At 35.0% G+C, this 16,519-nt stretch overlaps 1 protein-coding gene across 2 annotated transcripts in view; it reads left to right on the top strand.

Annotated features, from left to right (window-relative positions):
- Window positions 1-11,876, top strand: part of LMO3 (LIM domain only 3) — a 56,033-nt gene extending 44,157 nt beyond the window's left edge. For both annotated transcript variants that reach the window (XM_047867995.1, XM_047867994.1), the window contains exon 4: window positions 8,975-11,876. In XM_047867995.1, the coding sequence (XP_047723951.1) occupies window positions 8,975-9,080 (106 nt within the window). In that variant the 3' untranslated portion in view covers window positions 9,081-11,876. The remainder of the gene's footprint in view (window positions 1-8,974) is intronic.
- Window positions 11,877-16,519: the final 4,643 nt, after the last annotated feature.

Here is a 16,519-nt window from a genome sequence, read left to right as displayed (position 1 = left end):
ATTAGTCAATCTCAGAGAATTCTTTCATCTCAAAGTATTATCACTTTATCCCATTTGTCCTTGTTGAAAGCTATAACTTTTATTTCCAGTGGGAACTATATACTATTGATACCTTTTTTAAGAGAAATGCAGAGGATATTAGAATATGCAACTGCACATATCATTAAAACACATTTAAAAAATTAGCACACTTAACAGATTTTAATGAAAATAAATTCAATGTGAGTGTGAAAACACCTGGATATAGTATATAATCAGGAGACATTAGTTGCATCAAGTTCTCAGTTACAGTAATTTGCCCCGCTTTACTGTTTTCACTGCAACATCTTCCTATGAGGCCCTGTATATCCCAGAAAGAACCCAATGTTTACAGTGCAAACAGGATTCAAATTCTAGCCCCATCCTATATCGGCTTTGTCATCTTGAGTATGTTACTTAACCTCTGAGATTGGTTTCCACACCCTGAAAACAGAGGCACTCATATCTATCTTGCACATTTTGAAAATTCAATGAAATAACTTATATTAAATAGCAGGAACACAAATGGTTCTAAAAAAAGTAGCTCTTGTACCTTGATATTTATAATTTACTTTTACCAAATAATATTCCATTAACTTGGTTTTTACCCAAGAGATATATCTCAGTGATACCTCCTGCTAGATGCAGATGTTCAGAGAGGTACCCAATATACCTTGCAATATATAATTTATCCAGGAAATAATTCAAGAGGTCACCTTACAACACCTGGAGTCTTCCCAGCAAGTTTTTGGAACTAAAGCAGGTTAATTCAGTCTATGGTGACATTTAGCCAGAAAAAAATTGGCAAATATGTGTGTAAGGATATAGGTACATGAGCACAAATATCCACACATTGATACAGATACATTTACACGCATGTGTACCTATATGTGTATATATCTTAAAGGTGTATTAGTAGTAAATTTAGAATACTTCTGTTTACTTCTGCTATTGATGCACTAACACATCCAGTAACAATACAGTTACCTTTATGCAATAATAACATTTACTGCTTTTCTACTTACAAAAGGTTCCATATTCATAGTAGAAATTTTGGAAAATGGAGATAAAGAATCATATTGTCCCATGTCTCACTATTCTAAAAGAAGGTATTTTAATATTTAGATGTTGCTAGCCACATGTTTTCTAATGCATATATGACAAATGACAAATGATATGCAGCATATATTTTATAATATATCCACAGTTGAGCTGCTTAAAGGGGAAGAACAGGGAAGAATCCTAATGTTTGATATTTGGACTTTTTAAATTTAATATAGTATGCTCGTTTACTTGCCCTTAGAAATTCTTTTAAGATATTTTAAGCTTTCTTGTGTCCAGTTTTATGTATAGAGCTTCATATATATAAGTCAGTCTTCTATCATCAGACGTGTAAGCTATTTCTTCACATTTTTATATCAATATTATCAACATAATATGGATTTTATAATCAGACAATATTCAAGTCTGTGTTAGGATAAATTCACAGGAGCATAATTAATTGGACAAACTATATAACTGTTTAAAGGCTTATGTGATACATTGTTAAAATGCTCTTTAGAAAAGTTGTACCAATTATTCTTATACCAGAAATGTAAAAGCTATGTATTCCCTTACATTCACTCTAACATTGGGAATTATTATTTAAAAAGAAATCCTTGTCACCTTGAGTGATGAGAGATGGTGTCCCATTATAATTTTTAATTAGTATTTATTTGATTACTAGCGGCCTTTGGATAGTTCTTCTTTTAGGGAACTGCCTGTTTATGCCCTTTGTCCATTTTTCTATTAGGGCAGGCCACCCTATTTTATCCGTGTTCTACACAGAAAATTAAAACATCATTCAAGTGCTAAACCCTGCCTAAATTCTATTATGATGCAGAGTAATTGTAGGTTGTTAATGCTATTTACAAATCATATATCAATTTTATTTCACCATTGAAATAAAAAGTTGCATTCACAATTAAGTCTATCTCCTCAGTAGAACTCAGTGAAGTAAGACAAACACTCCTAAATTTTGACTCTAAAACTGTTCACATTCTTATTGCTGCAAAATACTATTCTAGTATCATTATTAAAGTACCTAATATATTTCTGTGTTCGCTTCATTTATTACATGCCATAATGGGACTGCATATCTTTAGTGCTGGTTATGCACAATTAGCACTTAGTTATTGTCTTGTCACTTCAGCCCCTACAAGACAAACTTCTTTAATGCAAGAAGTCAGCTAATCTTCATCAGTCAAGCAAAGCAGGCAAATTTTGTTACTCTGAATACAGAAGGTTTTCAATATAGGAGATTTTCTTTTTACTTTGACATTTGCTGGGGGAATCCTCTCCAATAAAGCCATATGCCACACAAGCCTATACTTTCAGGAGCCAAATCATTATTATAGCCTTGCACCTTTTCAAGTGAAACACAAAGCAAATAGGTAATTTATAGGCACTTTCCCTTAAGCAAACTTTATTGACATCTGAAATTGTGGTATTAGAAATGCGTATGAATTTTATTTAGCAGTCATTTTAGCTTAACTTTTAAATCAAAATATCATTAAGAGCTAAAGCATTGCTGAATGTTTTCAAAACAGTAGTAAAAATAACTTTTCAGGATTGGTTGTTTCTTGAACATACCCATCTTTGCCCTTTTTAGAGAGGTATGGTTAAAGATGTGAATCCTGAATTAAAAATCTAATTTTTTTTTCTATTTTAAGGGAAGCAGAGGAATGCTATTTTGAGCATCTTATATGATAACTTGACTCTCATTCAGAATTGGAAAATTTGGTGTAATAAGTTAATTTCTTAAAGGTGATAAAGCCCTTCCTCCTTAGACAATTCTATAAAACTAAGCGATGGTTTTATAAGAAAAGAAAAAAAAAACATGTTAATGAAATGGCCTCAGATATGTAGAATTGTGTAACACTAAAGAACAAAAGCACTGTGCTAGGCTCTGGAAAGAGAGGTGAATAAAATCTAGTTTCTGTCTTAGGGATATTCGGAGCTATGGCAGAGACAGGACATCAAAGAGTCACAGAAGAGTGTAATCGATGCTAAACAGATCTATACCGAGGGAAGAGAGGTCTGTCCTTCTTGAAGTCTTAGAGAAGCATCAAAGGGTTGATGTGCTGGGTTTCAAAAAAAAAACCTCCCTTGGACTGGGTGGAATGTAGGAATCGTGTCTGGTGGGGGTTGGGGAAGAGGAGGAAGCCAAGGAGCAGTGAGAAAAGGGTTTCCCAGACAGATGGAGCATCATGCAAGGCATGGGAGTGTGAAAGCATTTAATGTGTGCAGGAAATGAAAAGTACTCAGTGTGCTCAGAGATTACAGAGGGAGTTTGGTAGGGATATGGAGAAGTAGGGAATGGCGTGCAGACCAGAAGGAGATGAACTTGTAAAGGGAGGAAGTCAATGAATGAAAGTCAAAATGAATACAAACTTAAATGCTCTAAAATACCTTTGTTATCTAAAGCTATTCGGTTCTGGAATAAATCTGTCTTAACCAGTATTTACTGACCACCCACCTCAAGTGGTAGCACAATTTATGGTGGTATTTCAAGGGATTCAAAAGACATACAGCTCATGGCCACTTACCTCAGCACTGCAGGCCAGTTTGGAAAACTTGTTACGCATTCATAAGAAAATTTGCAATGCCAAAGTAAATGATATGCCAATAAATAAGTGCTCTGGGAAGGATCAGAATGAGTTGACATGGCCAGGGAATATTGATGGAGGGAAGGGAAACTGAAGAATTTTTAGAATTTAAATAGATGGTAAAAAGGGAGAAATAGTCCTGGCTAAAGAACGGCTTAAGCAAAGGTGAAAAGATTATCATTGGCAAATAATAATGATAGTAGAATTCTTTTTTTTTTTAATTTTTTTAAAGTTTTTCTTTTTCTTTTTGAGAGAAAGAGAGCGATCGGGGGGAGAGGTAAAAAGAGAGGGAGACAGAATCCCAAGCAGGCTCTGTGCTGTCAGCTCAGAGCCTGATGCAGGGCTTGAACCCATGAACCATGAGATCATGACCTGAGCAAAGATCAAGAGTTCGACACTTAACCAACTGAGCTACCAAGGCGCCCTTGAGAGCAGAATTCTTATATAGTGGTGGTCATACACCAGACATTGTTCCGTTTCACCTGTGCTCATTCAATATTCAATATAATTAGGTACTGTTACTAGCCTCATTTTACAGATGAGGTAACTGAAGTATGGAAAATTTAACTTGCCCAAGAAAACACAGATAGAAAGTGGTAGCCTCAAAATCTGAACCCAGCCAGTCTGGTTTTAGTCTTCAGACTCAGAGCTGATATGCAGGTCCTGGACTGTTCCAAGAGGGGTATTTTATTTTCTGACTAAGCAGATATAAATGGGAATAAATAGAGTGAAGTTAAAGTAAGGTAGGCTTTGAATAATTTATAGCAGGATTTGGGATGTGAGTAGTGTAAGTTGGTGCAGAAAAGATGATTAGGAATGAAGTATATGATAACAACTGGAGAGTCATTGGGAAAAGACAGTAAGTAAATGGGTGCACAGTGTATAGTGGTGAGATGATCGGTATATAATCAGCATCTCTTACTGAAAACAAAGTACAGGATTAAAATCTCCATCTTTAGTAACTGAGGATGCCAAATAGAAAATAGAGACATTTGAAATAATGCCCCCCCCCCCCCCGACTCTTTTTAAAGTATTGTGGAGGGGCGCCTGGGTGGCACAGTCGGTTGAGCGTCCGACTTCAGCCAGGTCACGATCTCGCGGTCCGTGAGTTCGAGCCCCCCATCGGGCTCTGGGCTGATGGCTCAGAGCCTGGAGCCTGTTTCCGATTCTGTGACTCCCTCTCTCTCTGCCCCTCCCCCGTTCATGCTCTGTCTCTCTCTGTCCCAAAAATAAATAAACGTTGAAAAAAAATTTTTTTAAAGTATTGTGGAGATGGGAACTAATTATAATTGACAGCCACTAACCTCAGGGTTAAAATATGATGACTAAGTTAACATTTTCATTCTTAGAAAGGATGTTAAAAGGATGTTACAAATGGAGGCTTCTTTTCAGAAGCTTTTGATAACCTGCTTAAAACTACTCTAAGCCCCATATTTTATAAAGGTGTTTTATTAGTTATATTTATTTTCTGTACTCCTCAAATCTCTAAGACCATATGAGCTCAATTAGAGTCACTCCAAAATATCTGGAAATTAAATCTGTTATTATTAACTCCAAAACATCAAGATTAAATGGCACAGTAATATGATTGGGCATCTTTTTATTCCTTAACATACTTTTTTTTTTTTAATGAAGGCAAAATTAATTGAGCTGACTATACCATAAGCAATTAGGATTAGATTACAAGGAAGATTATCAGCTTACTTTCAGGAATTTTAGCCTGACCTATTAATATACTTACAGTATCCTCTGGCCATCACTGCTTCTATAATATTTTTTTCTGCCAGTGCTAAATCTCATAAGGAGCTCATAACAGTAGAAATTAGCTTTTCTTACAAAATCACAGCTATAGATTATTTTGTTAAGCATCTAACATCTGCATTGCTGTTTCTGCAATTTCTTCATGTTTATATGTGGAGCATTTTAAAGGAGTATACCAAACCTAATTGCAAAGCAGTTATAATCTGCTTTAACCATAGCTTTCAAAATGTTTTAAGTTATATGGGGAAGTGTGACATTTCTTACCCATGTTCTGTTTTGTCTTGACCTTTAAGTATAAATTGAAATGCACACAAGATGTACTTTGTCCAGTTGACAACATTAGTAACAAAATATTTTAGATAGGAATACTTTAGATAAATCCCATTTATGTTACCAATATCTCATTGAATGGTAGGCAGACATTTTTTAAAGTTATACAAAGGAATATTAACAATACAAAAAACCTGTATTAACTTTCTGGGCTAATGCTTTATTGCCTCCATGTCTTGAGCCCAAAGAGATCAGAACCCCTTTCCTTCCTCTATCATACACATTATAGCTATCGAGCCTTGAGCAGATTTTTTTTAATTCTTGGAGGAAGCCTTAGGTTTTTCATCTGAAAAAGGCAATAATAATATTTACTTTCTCAGTTGAACATAAATAAATGTAATCATGTATATACATGCTTAGCACTAGCACATGGTAAGCACTTTATATATATATATACATATATATATATATATAGGAGGTGGCTATAGCACTATATATATATATATATATATATATATATATAGGAGGTGGCTATAATAATTATCTACACTCCAAACATCGAGGTGAAGCTTTACATACTTCATTTGTACTATTTAACACAAACTTATAAAAGATACATTATATTAAAGATAGAAAAGGGGCACCTGGGTGGCTTAGTCAGTTGAGCATCCAGCTTCAGCTCAGGTCATAATCTCGCGGTCTGTGGATTCGAGCCCTACATCAGGCTCTGTGCTGACAGCTTGGTGCCTGGAGCCTGCTTCGGATTCTGTGTCTCCCTCTCTCTCTTTCTGCCCCTTCCCTGCTCTCACTTGGTCTCTCTCTCTCTCTCTCTCTCTCTCTCTCTCTCTGTCTCTCTCAAAAATAAACATTAAAAAAAATTTTTAAATATAAGAAAAAATGACGTTTCATCTTCAATATCATAAGCGGAAGGTTGGGATTTGAACCCTATTCATTACAATATGCCACTTTGCCTCTCATATACTTCTTAATTTAACATCCCTACAATCCAGTGATGTAGCTGTTTTATATTACCTACACAGAACTGACTCCAAGAAAATATGAAATGTACCCTGTAAGTTGCACTGGGTAGGTGATAGCATCAGGGCTCAGGACTAGATCCCCAGGCTCTTGGTTCAATGCTTTTCTTATTATAATTACCCTGAATTTATTAATCTATAAACAAAAATTATTAAATTTCAATACTTCTGAAGGTAAGAATGACATATCTTTAGATGACAAAAAAAAAAAGTTTTTATTTGGGGTGCCCAGCTGACTCAGTCGGTAGAGCATGTGACTCTTGATCTCTGGGTTGTGAGTTCAAGCCCCAAGTTAGACATAGAACTTAATTTTTAAAAACATGTTTGTTTGTTTTTTTTTGATGGTGAATAGAATTGGGGGACTTGTTAGAAAATTAAAGCAGAATTTTAGACAATATGGAGTTGAAAGAGTATTTCCAATTCAGTTGGTTTTTAGAGAAAAAAAAAAGAATTCAGTAATATCCGCTAGAACACAAGAGCATTTGTTGAATTTATTTATTTTTATGTGCTCTTTTATTATTAGTTTATTAGTTCAAATTAATTTCAACAGTAATATATATTGAAAGTTTTGAACAGTAATCGGATATATCCTACATGCTATTTAATGTAATCTCACATAAAAGGTAAGTATCTAATTTGGCTAATTCTGTCCAACAAAAGAAATATGTCCTTTTATTCAACATATCTTAATGATTAGGATAATCATTACGAGTCTACAAAAACTCGTTTCTTCAAACAGCACTTTTTAAGCACAATATTTAAAGGTTATAGTTTGCAACTGATAAAAAAGAAGATATACTTAAGGTTCAAACTCGAATGTTCATTGTATCCAATAGCCTTGGCCACAAACTCCAGGATTTCAAGATCAGTGCTTAGTCTGTACTTTCAATCAACATCATCAGCAGGCAGTAATCCTGGGGAAAAAAAAAAAAGTAAATTCCACAAATAAACAGACCAATCTTCCTTTAAGAGGAAAGCTAATTCTTTTCAATCTACTTTTTTTATTACACTATTTTCCCCTCTATCTACTTAGCTAGAATAAGGATAAATTTCCAAAGCTACCCAGTTGGAAAATAAATAGGTTCACTGTTTGTCTAGCATTCCAATCTTTGCAAATGTAAATCAGTCCAACTGCTCCTCATTTAAACCTTCAACTTCACAAAACATTAAAGGGTTGCTTTCACTACACAATTTAATCTATCCACTAAGATTTCTGCTTGAACATCATTCGAAATTGACTATCTGATAAAGAGAGACCACTATCAAAGGTCAGTGGGGTCAACTTGTATAATTACAAGTAGTTTTACTGGGTCAACTCTACTAGACACTGCTGTTTGAAGGTTAAATTGTTACAATTAAAAATATATACAGATCTCCCCAGAGTTACTTTATTGTTAAATGTACTGGAAACAGCACAAGCATTTATTTCTGACCTTAATTGTGTCCAAAGTGTCACCACTGGGAAATTATACAAAAACAGCACTTATTAAAAACATTACAATCTTGCACATTAAACAATGCTTTATAGAATAAAATACATAATTAGCTACTGGAAACTAGTTTATTTATCACATCAATATTAAGAAGTTCATTCAGGTTACTCCCTTTGGTTTAATTGGAAGTGCTCTAAGCAATGACATTTAATATTTCATAGTTGGAGAACTTGCCACAAACAAAAGAATATGGCCCAGCATCAGAGTCTGATGCTAAAACAACTTTTACTTCAGAACAATCACTTCCAAATTACTAGAATTTAATCACATTTTAATAACAGAGAGTAGAGGGAAGCTTTAAATGGGAAGCTTTAAAATGGGCTGCTTTCTAATTGATACATTTTAATGCCTTTTACCTTTTTTTAATAAAGTGAATAAATGGCCAGTGATGAAATCTTCCATAATCACTCCAGTGAAATATTATCATTTTCTTTATTTTAATGACTGTAAATATAGATCAATTATTTTTTTTTCTTTCCAAAGTGGCAATAAAAATCACCTCTGCCGCCCAAGGTATTTTCCTCATTTTTCCTTTGCTTTTTATATTATAAATGTAGGATTTCAAATTTTGTATGTAATGTTTCATTAAATGACTGACATGGTTTAGTTTCGACAATAAAGGCAATTTTCTAAACCAAGCTTTCAAATTCAGGGAATTACTGTGTGAAATTATTATTGGGGAAAGAAATCTTCAAATCTGTGGATCTGAAATTATCTTAACGCATTTTATTTTTTAAAATATTTTCAGATTTTGTGTTGGAGACAAATTTTTCCTAAAGAATAACATGATCCTTTGCCAGACGGACTACGAGGAAGGTTTAATGAAAGAAGGTTATGCCCCCCAGGTTCGCTGATCTATCAACATCACCCCATTAAGAATACAAAGCACTACATTCTTTTATCTTTTTTGCTCCACGTGTATATAAGAATTGACACAGGAACCTACTGAATAGCGTAGATATAGGAAAGCAGGATGGTTATATGGAATAAAAGGCGGACTGCATCTGTATGTAGTGAAATTGCCCCAGTTCAGAGTTGAATGTTTATTATTAAAGAAAAAAGTAATGTACATATTGCTGGATTTTTTTGCTTGCTATTCGTTTTTGTGTCACTTGGCATGAGATGTTTATTTTCGACTATTGTATATAATGTATTGTAATATTTGAAGCACAAATGTAATACAGTTTTATTGTGTTACCATTTGTGTTCTGTTTGCTTCTTTGTATTGTTGCATTTAGTACAATCAGTGTTTAAACTTACTGTATATTTATGCTTTCTGTATCTACCAGCTGTTTTAAATGAGCTGTAACTTTCTAGTAAAGAATTGAAGAGCAAATCTCTCACTAATGATACACATACAGATAAAGCAAGTCTATCAACATTAAAATACTAAAAAAAAATGAAGACACCCACAAAGCATTTTAGCAACATCCAATATTATTGCCACTATGATTTAGAGTCTATCAGTGTTCTCATTATAACCCCCTATTTTCAGGGGGTTAAAGATCAGCTTTAAAAATGCATAAAAATTTCATCTTAAAGCACTTTCATTTTATACCAACGTGAAAAGTGCCATTTTTAGAGTAACTTTAAAGCTTAGCAGTTATCCTTTTAATATACTTTTTTTTTTCTGTGCTCTTTATCTACACAATGGCCAATGGCTTTGTTTTATTTATTTTTTTTCAGCCATTTACCCCTTATGTAAACTAGTGCCTTTGGGTATCATATAAAATTTTTCCAAAGGGTTACTTTAAAAAAAGTGTTACACCACTATTGTGAGATAATTTTAAAATGATAAATTTCTTGTACAAATTTTGCCCAGATTTCTCCGTAAGAGCTAAGGGTTTAATAACTTTATGGCTTGATAAATTTCTGGCACTGAAAGAATTTGAGTGCAAACCTACTGAAACCATGAGAATGCACATCGAAGTTATGATATTTGAGAAGGTTACTTTTGATCAGAGCAACATAGCGCTCACAGAATTTTCTAGAAGAAGAGAAACAAAGGGATTGTTAAAAAGCTGAGGACTGGTGATTATATATCTTTCTGCATTTACCTGACACTTATTTTAATGTTCAAACATGAAGACTTTAAAAGTTTGACGTGTCTTACTCATGCTTTTCTTTAAATAGTTACCGGCTCAGAATATATCACACTTAAGGCTGAAATCTGCCATTCCATTTTTCAAAGGTGAAAAATTATTCCCTTACCAACATGATAGCTGATAAAGAAGAAAGCTTTCTAGAAACAAATTATGGAGACTGATTATTTAAATTACAATTAAGGGAATAAAAATAAGACTATGATCCCTTCTCCTGGGTTGCTGACACTTTGCTACTTTGCTTCTGCTCCCTGGAATAGAACAACTTTTCAGCAAACCAAATTCCACACAGGCACAGTGAAGCATATTTTTATTAGAGCAAATTTAGTGCTATGGATTTTCTTTTTTCTCTTTTTTCTTAATCACTTGTATAGGAAACAATATTTCCCAGTGTTATTTGCATACATATTTTGTCCTGCCAATATATGCATTGCCGATGAAAATTAAATGTGATACCTGGATTCTTGGTTTGGGGCCAAAATATTAAACTGAAAATAATGCTGGTGTGGATTTTAGTTGTTTAAAAAAAAAAACAAAGCTTTATTATGAACCTGCATGTGAATCTGGTTATTGCCTCTCATTTTTAAGAAAATGGTTCTGTGAAAAGTGAATGATATGTATTTTTACAAATACTTCATGGTTAAGAGTGTTTAAGTCACATGTCCCCCAGATGTGAGATATACTGAAAAAAAAAGAATTGCAGAAATAGCTATTTGGGGCCCACAGAATAACTATTATTTTAGCCTTAGAGCCTTACATTTGTTTCATGATAAGACTTGCATAGCCAAAACCACAATCAAAATCAAACAAATTGGGGGGTGGGGGGGCAGAGGGATATGTGAAAAGTGGTTTTCTTAAGCAGCCCTGCTAGTCCCCATTAAGAGGTGTCTGAAATTCATGTGGATGTAAAATTTTAATTGCCAGTATCTTTTTCAAATGATCTTTTTTAGATTTAAATGGTTTTGCATATGTTTATCAATATGTTAAAATACTTGTAAATTGGGAACAAACTTCTCTAAGCTTCAGGAAGCTGTTCAGTTATCCTTGCCACCCAAAGACCAAACAAGTTTTTATTGACTTTTCTTTTCCTAAATCTTTCGGGAATTAATTCTTATGCTTTTTACTACAAGCAAAATTACTCACCTGGATTAAAGATTAAGGCCTTAATCTCTTTAGATTATCTTTAATCTCCACGAAATTGTGAAACCAGACAGAAATGGGTCATTTTATAGCTAATTGCCCATAAATAGTAGCATTTTTGACCTGAAGTACTAAGCTAATTGTCTTGACTACGCAAAGTCCCTGAATTGTTGTCAACTCACCTCTTTGTGTTGTGTGGCCTTGATGTCACTTAGCTCATCATCTGGCGCCTCCAGTAGGACACCTCCAAAGGAGCTTTGATTTCTCAAGCAAGCTCCCTTCCTAACCTGCGTCTCCCAGCGGCTGCCTGCGATGAAGGACCAGGCACCTCCACTCCACCAGAGTGCTGGCTGAGTTTAAAAGCTGACCTGTGTTTGTAATTTCACTTTCATCTTGCTTAATAAATATCTGCTGGATTCTTTCATTCACTTTTTTTTAATATTTGGATTTATGTTTTTAATAAAAGGGGTCTTATACTATTTGATTGCGCTTAATTGGCAAAAGCCAAGATACTATCTAGAAAGCAGACGTGGAGTCCATGAAAAAAGAATAAAGTGTGTAAGCACATTTACTTTCAAAAGGTAAATCATAACCTAAAGCATAGACAAAGTACCTCAGATGCTTTCTCCAAATGTTGTATTTAGGATCTCTGAGCTAGGTAGTTTATTGCTATTTACTTTTGTGGGGAAAATAAAACTTAAAAATGAAGGTATCAATTGCTGGGTGTAATTTGGTACATTTATGCAAACTTCAAGTGATCTTCCTGAAAGCCATGGTGTTGCTGTTGTCAGACTAAATTTCAAATTTCCTATTTTGTGTATAATGAATTAAAACAAAACAAAACTAAAGAAAAACTCAACTAAATCCTACATCTTCAAGGAAGAGATGTTGTGCCTTAAATGAAACAGGGTACTGAAAATTATATCTGTAGTAAAACATACCGTGCACAAGTGGTTTCCTTTTAACTATCACTTTAGGCAAGCCGCTCTCAGAGTAGTCACTTAAACAATTTCATGGAAATGATACAGGCCAAACATGTTTAACATTCACGTCAGTAAGTTGCAAAAACAATCTGCATGTTCGTTGTAATAGGCCATTAGCGCAGAATACAATTTTAGCAAAAGCCTTTTGATTACTACTTTTTCTTAAAAACACCATTATAGATATTTCTTAAATGTGATTGTAATGCAAGTTAAGGTAACAGAGAGCAAAACGTTAATATAGCCATTATTTCGATTGACATTTATTGAGTATCTACTCTATGACAGGCCTTGACCTGAGCATTCAGCCTCCTATTGGGCTGACTTAGGACCCTTCATACATCAGAAAACTTCAGGGTATCTTTGCACTGGTTTATACTCATCTCAAACCTCCTGATAATGAACACACAAAAGTGAATACCGTCTACCTATTCAGCATGTCATTGGTATGAAGGCCCCAGAAAATATCTCAAGTAATCAATGTGTTCAGAGAATTATCTCACACAAATTACTCATTAACTCAATAGCACATAATAAAAAAGAACATCAATTAATTAATGAGTCACCCTCAGATCACTATGATTACAATGGAGCTCTGTTGAAACAGCAGTTATAAATGGAGTTGCCTCTCTTTATTCATTGTTTGCAATTGGCCCATTGTTTGGCTGAAACCAGTGTCATATTTAACACATGCCTGTAGGTAATTGTGTGATTAGTATCATAAATGAAGAATTCAGAAAGTGTACTGCTTCTAAGACCTTATAAATGATGGGAAAAATAAAGGCAGCTCTCACTTGTACTATAGCTTCCGTTGAGGCCAAGCCATTAGACGGGTATTATCTATCTAAAAGTACGTTTACGTTTAAAAGACTTACATGTTGAGATGCTAAGACATGTAAAAGTAAAATTTTAAATGCTTTAAAATACACTTAATTTCAGTAACTTTTTACAAAGACTGAAATATGCATGACCAGTTTTGTAAAAGTTGTGGTACCCTAAACGGACATTTTAGTTTTTTTTTTTTTTGGGGGGGGGGGCGTTCAGGAGGGTGTGTAGAGATTGACAGCAATAGGGGAAGAGATTATAAGAGATACCAAATATTACATACAAAGTCACCAACTAAAGTTTCCCAACTATCTTGGTAAATGCCATTCCAATAAGCTTATAGAATAATTATAACAGTTCCCTTAGGTAAGTAAGAAACATCTGTTGGTAACACATAGCAGGTGTTAACAATTACACATACTGAAATTTTTAAAAACGTTTTTAATTAAAAGAATTCTGTTTTCTGAAAAGAAAGATATGTTAAATTCAAAGATCCTCCTGTTTTGAGCGTGCAGACCACGTAATGCACAAAACTGTAAAGCCCAAGTCATCTTGGATCAACTAGGTTTCGTGTTTGGTTCAGATCACTGCAATCAAAAGTGAGTTGGAATTCATTGCATTTTTCACACAATTGGTATTCTGGGCTGAGGAGCTGAACACTCATGAAATTGGTATAGGAGAGCTGATTACAGAATATTTTGGCTTTATGGGCAAGGTGCTTGACATTAATTGTACCAAATTTGATGGACACAGTACAAAGATAAATGAGAACAAGAAACATTCAGAAAATAGATTATCCAAATCTTGTTTTAACCCTACTTCTGCAGAAGACTTAAAATCACCTAAAACAGTCCATATGTAACATTATATGACTCATCTTCAATAGCTTTTAATAATAGCTAACATTCACGGCACACTTACCATGTATCAGGCAGTTTTCTGCGCCAAGTAATTTCCACAACACCCTTGTAACATAGATACCATGGACCTCAATTTTACAGATTTTAAATAAAAACAGGAGAGTTTGGGCACCTGGGTGGCTTGGTCGGTTAAGCGTCCGACTTCAGCCAGGTCACCATCTCGCGGTCCGGGAGTTCGAGCCCCGCGTCGGGCTCTGTGCTGACAGCTCAGAGCCTGGAGCCTGCTTCAGATTCTGTGTCTCCCTCTCTCTCTGCCCCTCCCCCGTTCATGCTCTGTCTCTCTCTGTCTCAAAAAATAAATAAACATTAAAAAAAAAAATTAAAAAAAAAAAAAACAGGAGAGTTTGCTTAACTTGCCCAAGGTTGTATAGCTTGTAAATAGATTTAAATAGGTTTTCTGGCTCTTGGGCTTAACCACTCACTATACATCTCCTGCAGGGTTGTCATTATCACCACCACCATCATCATCATCATCATCATATCACCATTAATATTATTTTCTAGCCAAGAACTGGAAAGTTACCTGTGCTTGGTTGAAAATTACAAACATTTCAGACTTAGTCTCATCATTAAAAATGAAAAGTGGGAATAAGAGTGATATTTTCCTAGATGCATCTGGTTTAGAGCTCTTTCTTTCTACCACACAATGAAAGAATTTATCTGAGTCACAAAGCTATGATAGTTAAAATAGGAGATCCCTGGTGTAGGAGGATCAGGAACCGGAGATAGCATAGACTTGAGAGTAACTCAAAGTAGAAAGCCTCAATTTTCTTTTTTTTTTTAATTTTTTTTTTCAACGTTTATTTATTTTTGGGACAGAGAGAGACAGAGCATGAACGGGGGAGGGGCAGAGAGAGAGAGGGAGACACAGAATCGGAAGCAGGCTCCAGGCTCCGAGCCATCAGCCCAGAGCCCGACGCGGGGCTCGAACTCCCGGACCGCCAGATCGTGACCTGGCTGAAGTCGGACGCTTAACCGACTGCGCCACCCAGGCACCCCGAAAGCCTCAATTTTCGACAGCAGGATAAATATGGGGAGTTGAAGCTAGACCAGTCTCAGAAGTCAATATAATAAAATCAGTATGTTATTTGTCTTTGATATTTTATAAGTTGATAAGAATAGTATTATGTGTCAAGCTATGTGCTCACTGGTCTAAAATACACAAGCTATACAGGACCCTGGCTCTAGGTCAGCTGCCAAATACCTAAGGGACTCTTTAATCTCAGAATTACAATGGCAAGCCAGGCTTAAGCAATAGTGGGCAAAGCCGTCATCTTTAACATAGACCAGACCAAAATGCAATTGTTTACAACCTCATATTACCACAGAAAAATTTCCAAGATATTCTTCCTTTACTGCCTCAGCTGCTTGCCACTATCACTACAGCATCACTTCCAGATTTGGGGGTCCTTGTGAACCTAAATCATTCTGGATTAAGTCATCTTAAAGGGAACTTTCACCCCACGAGAGTGTTTCTGTATTTTCGGTATATTAGTACTTAAACTGAAGGGCTTAGCGTGGGGATAGTCATGGAGGAACATGGCCAAATGAGCTGCATAAACAATGTGATTTTCCTCAATCTAGAAGGCACAGTGGAAGCCCCAGGAATTTTTAGGTGCATGGTAGCATAGACTAATTACAACATGACATGATAAAATATTGCTAAGAACATCAAGGTTTTCACAGCCCAATTTTGATGGAGCTGCTAGGTTGTCTGAAATTTAATCTTGACCTAGAATTTCTGTATTCTTCTTAGAGTATGCTTAATTTACTGTGAATAGTAGCGAGGACTGGGAGACACATAAACCACATCTGAGGCAGTAATTGGTACATGAAAATATGATAGAAAAATAAAATATGGGAGAAAATGTTGCCTGGAAAGAGCCAGGTCACTTCATAAAAAAAGTCTTTGAGCACCTACTATGTGTGTAGCATCATACTAGGCATGCCTAGATTTTTTCTGCCCGTGACATTTTGGTGTGTGAAATATACTGTTCACTGCTATTTATTCTTTGTTTAATGCCCAATTTATTAAACATACAACCCTAACAAATGCAATTTCTCTAAACATTTGTACACCATTTAAACAGCTAATAAACCAAAACTTGTAAATGTAATAAATCAAATCCAACCATTTAAACATTGATTAGAAACTTAATTTTTCTAAACATTTCAATAAAATCCCATCTAATGAGCTTGAAGTATTTTAAAACCACACAGAAATTCTCACAATGAGTTAAAACATTTTTTTAAAAAGGCTTAAAGCTGGGGCACCTGGGTAACTCAGTTGGTTAAGCATCCAACTTTGGCTCAGGTCATGATCTCA

The sequence above is a fragment of the Prionailurus viverrinus genome, chromosome B4 (genome assembly GCF_022837055.1).
Source record: "Prionailurus viverrinus isolate Anna chromosome B4, UM_Priviv_1.0, whole genome shotgun sequence".
Lineage (NCBI taxonomy): Eukaryota > Metazoa > Chordata > Mammalia > Carnivora > Felidae > Prionailurus > Prionailurus viverrinus.
This window is presented reverse-complemented; position numbering and strand designations above follow the sequence as displayed.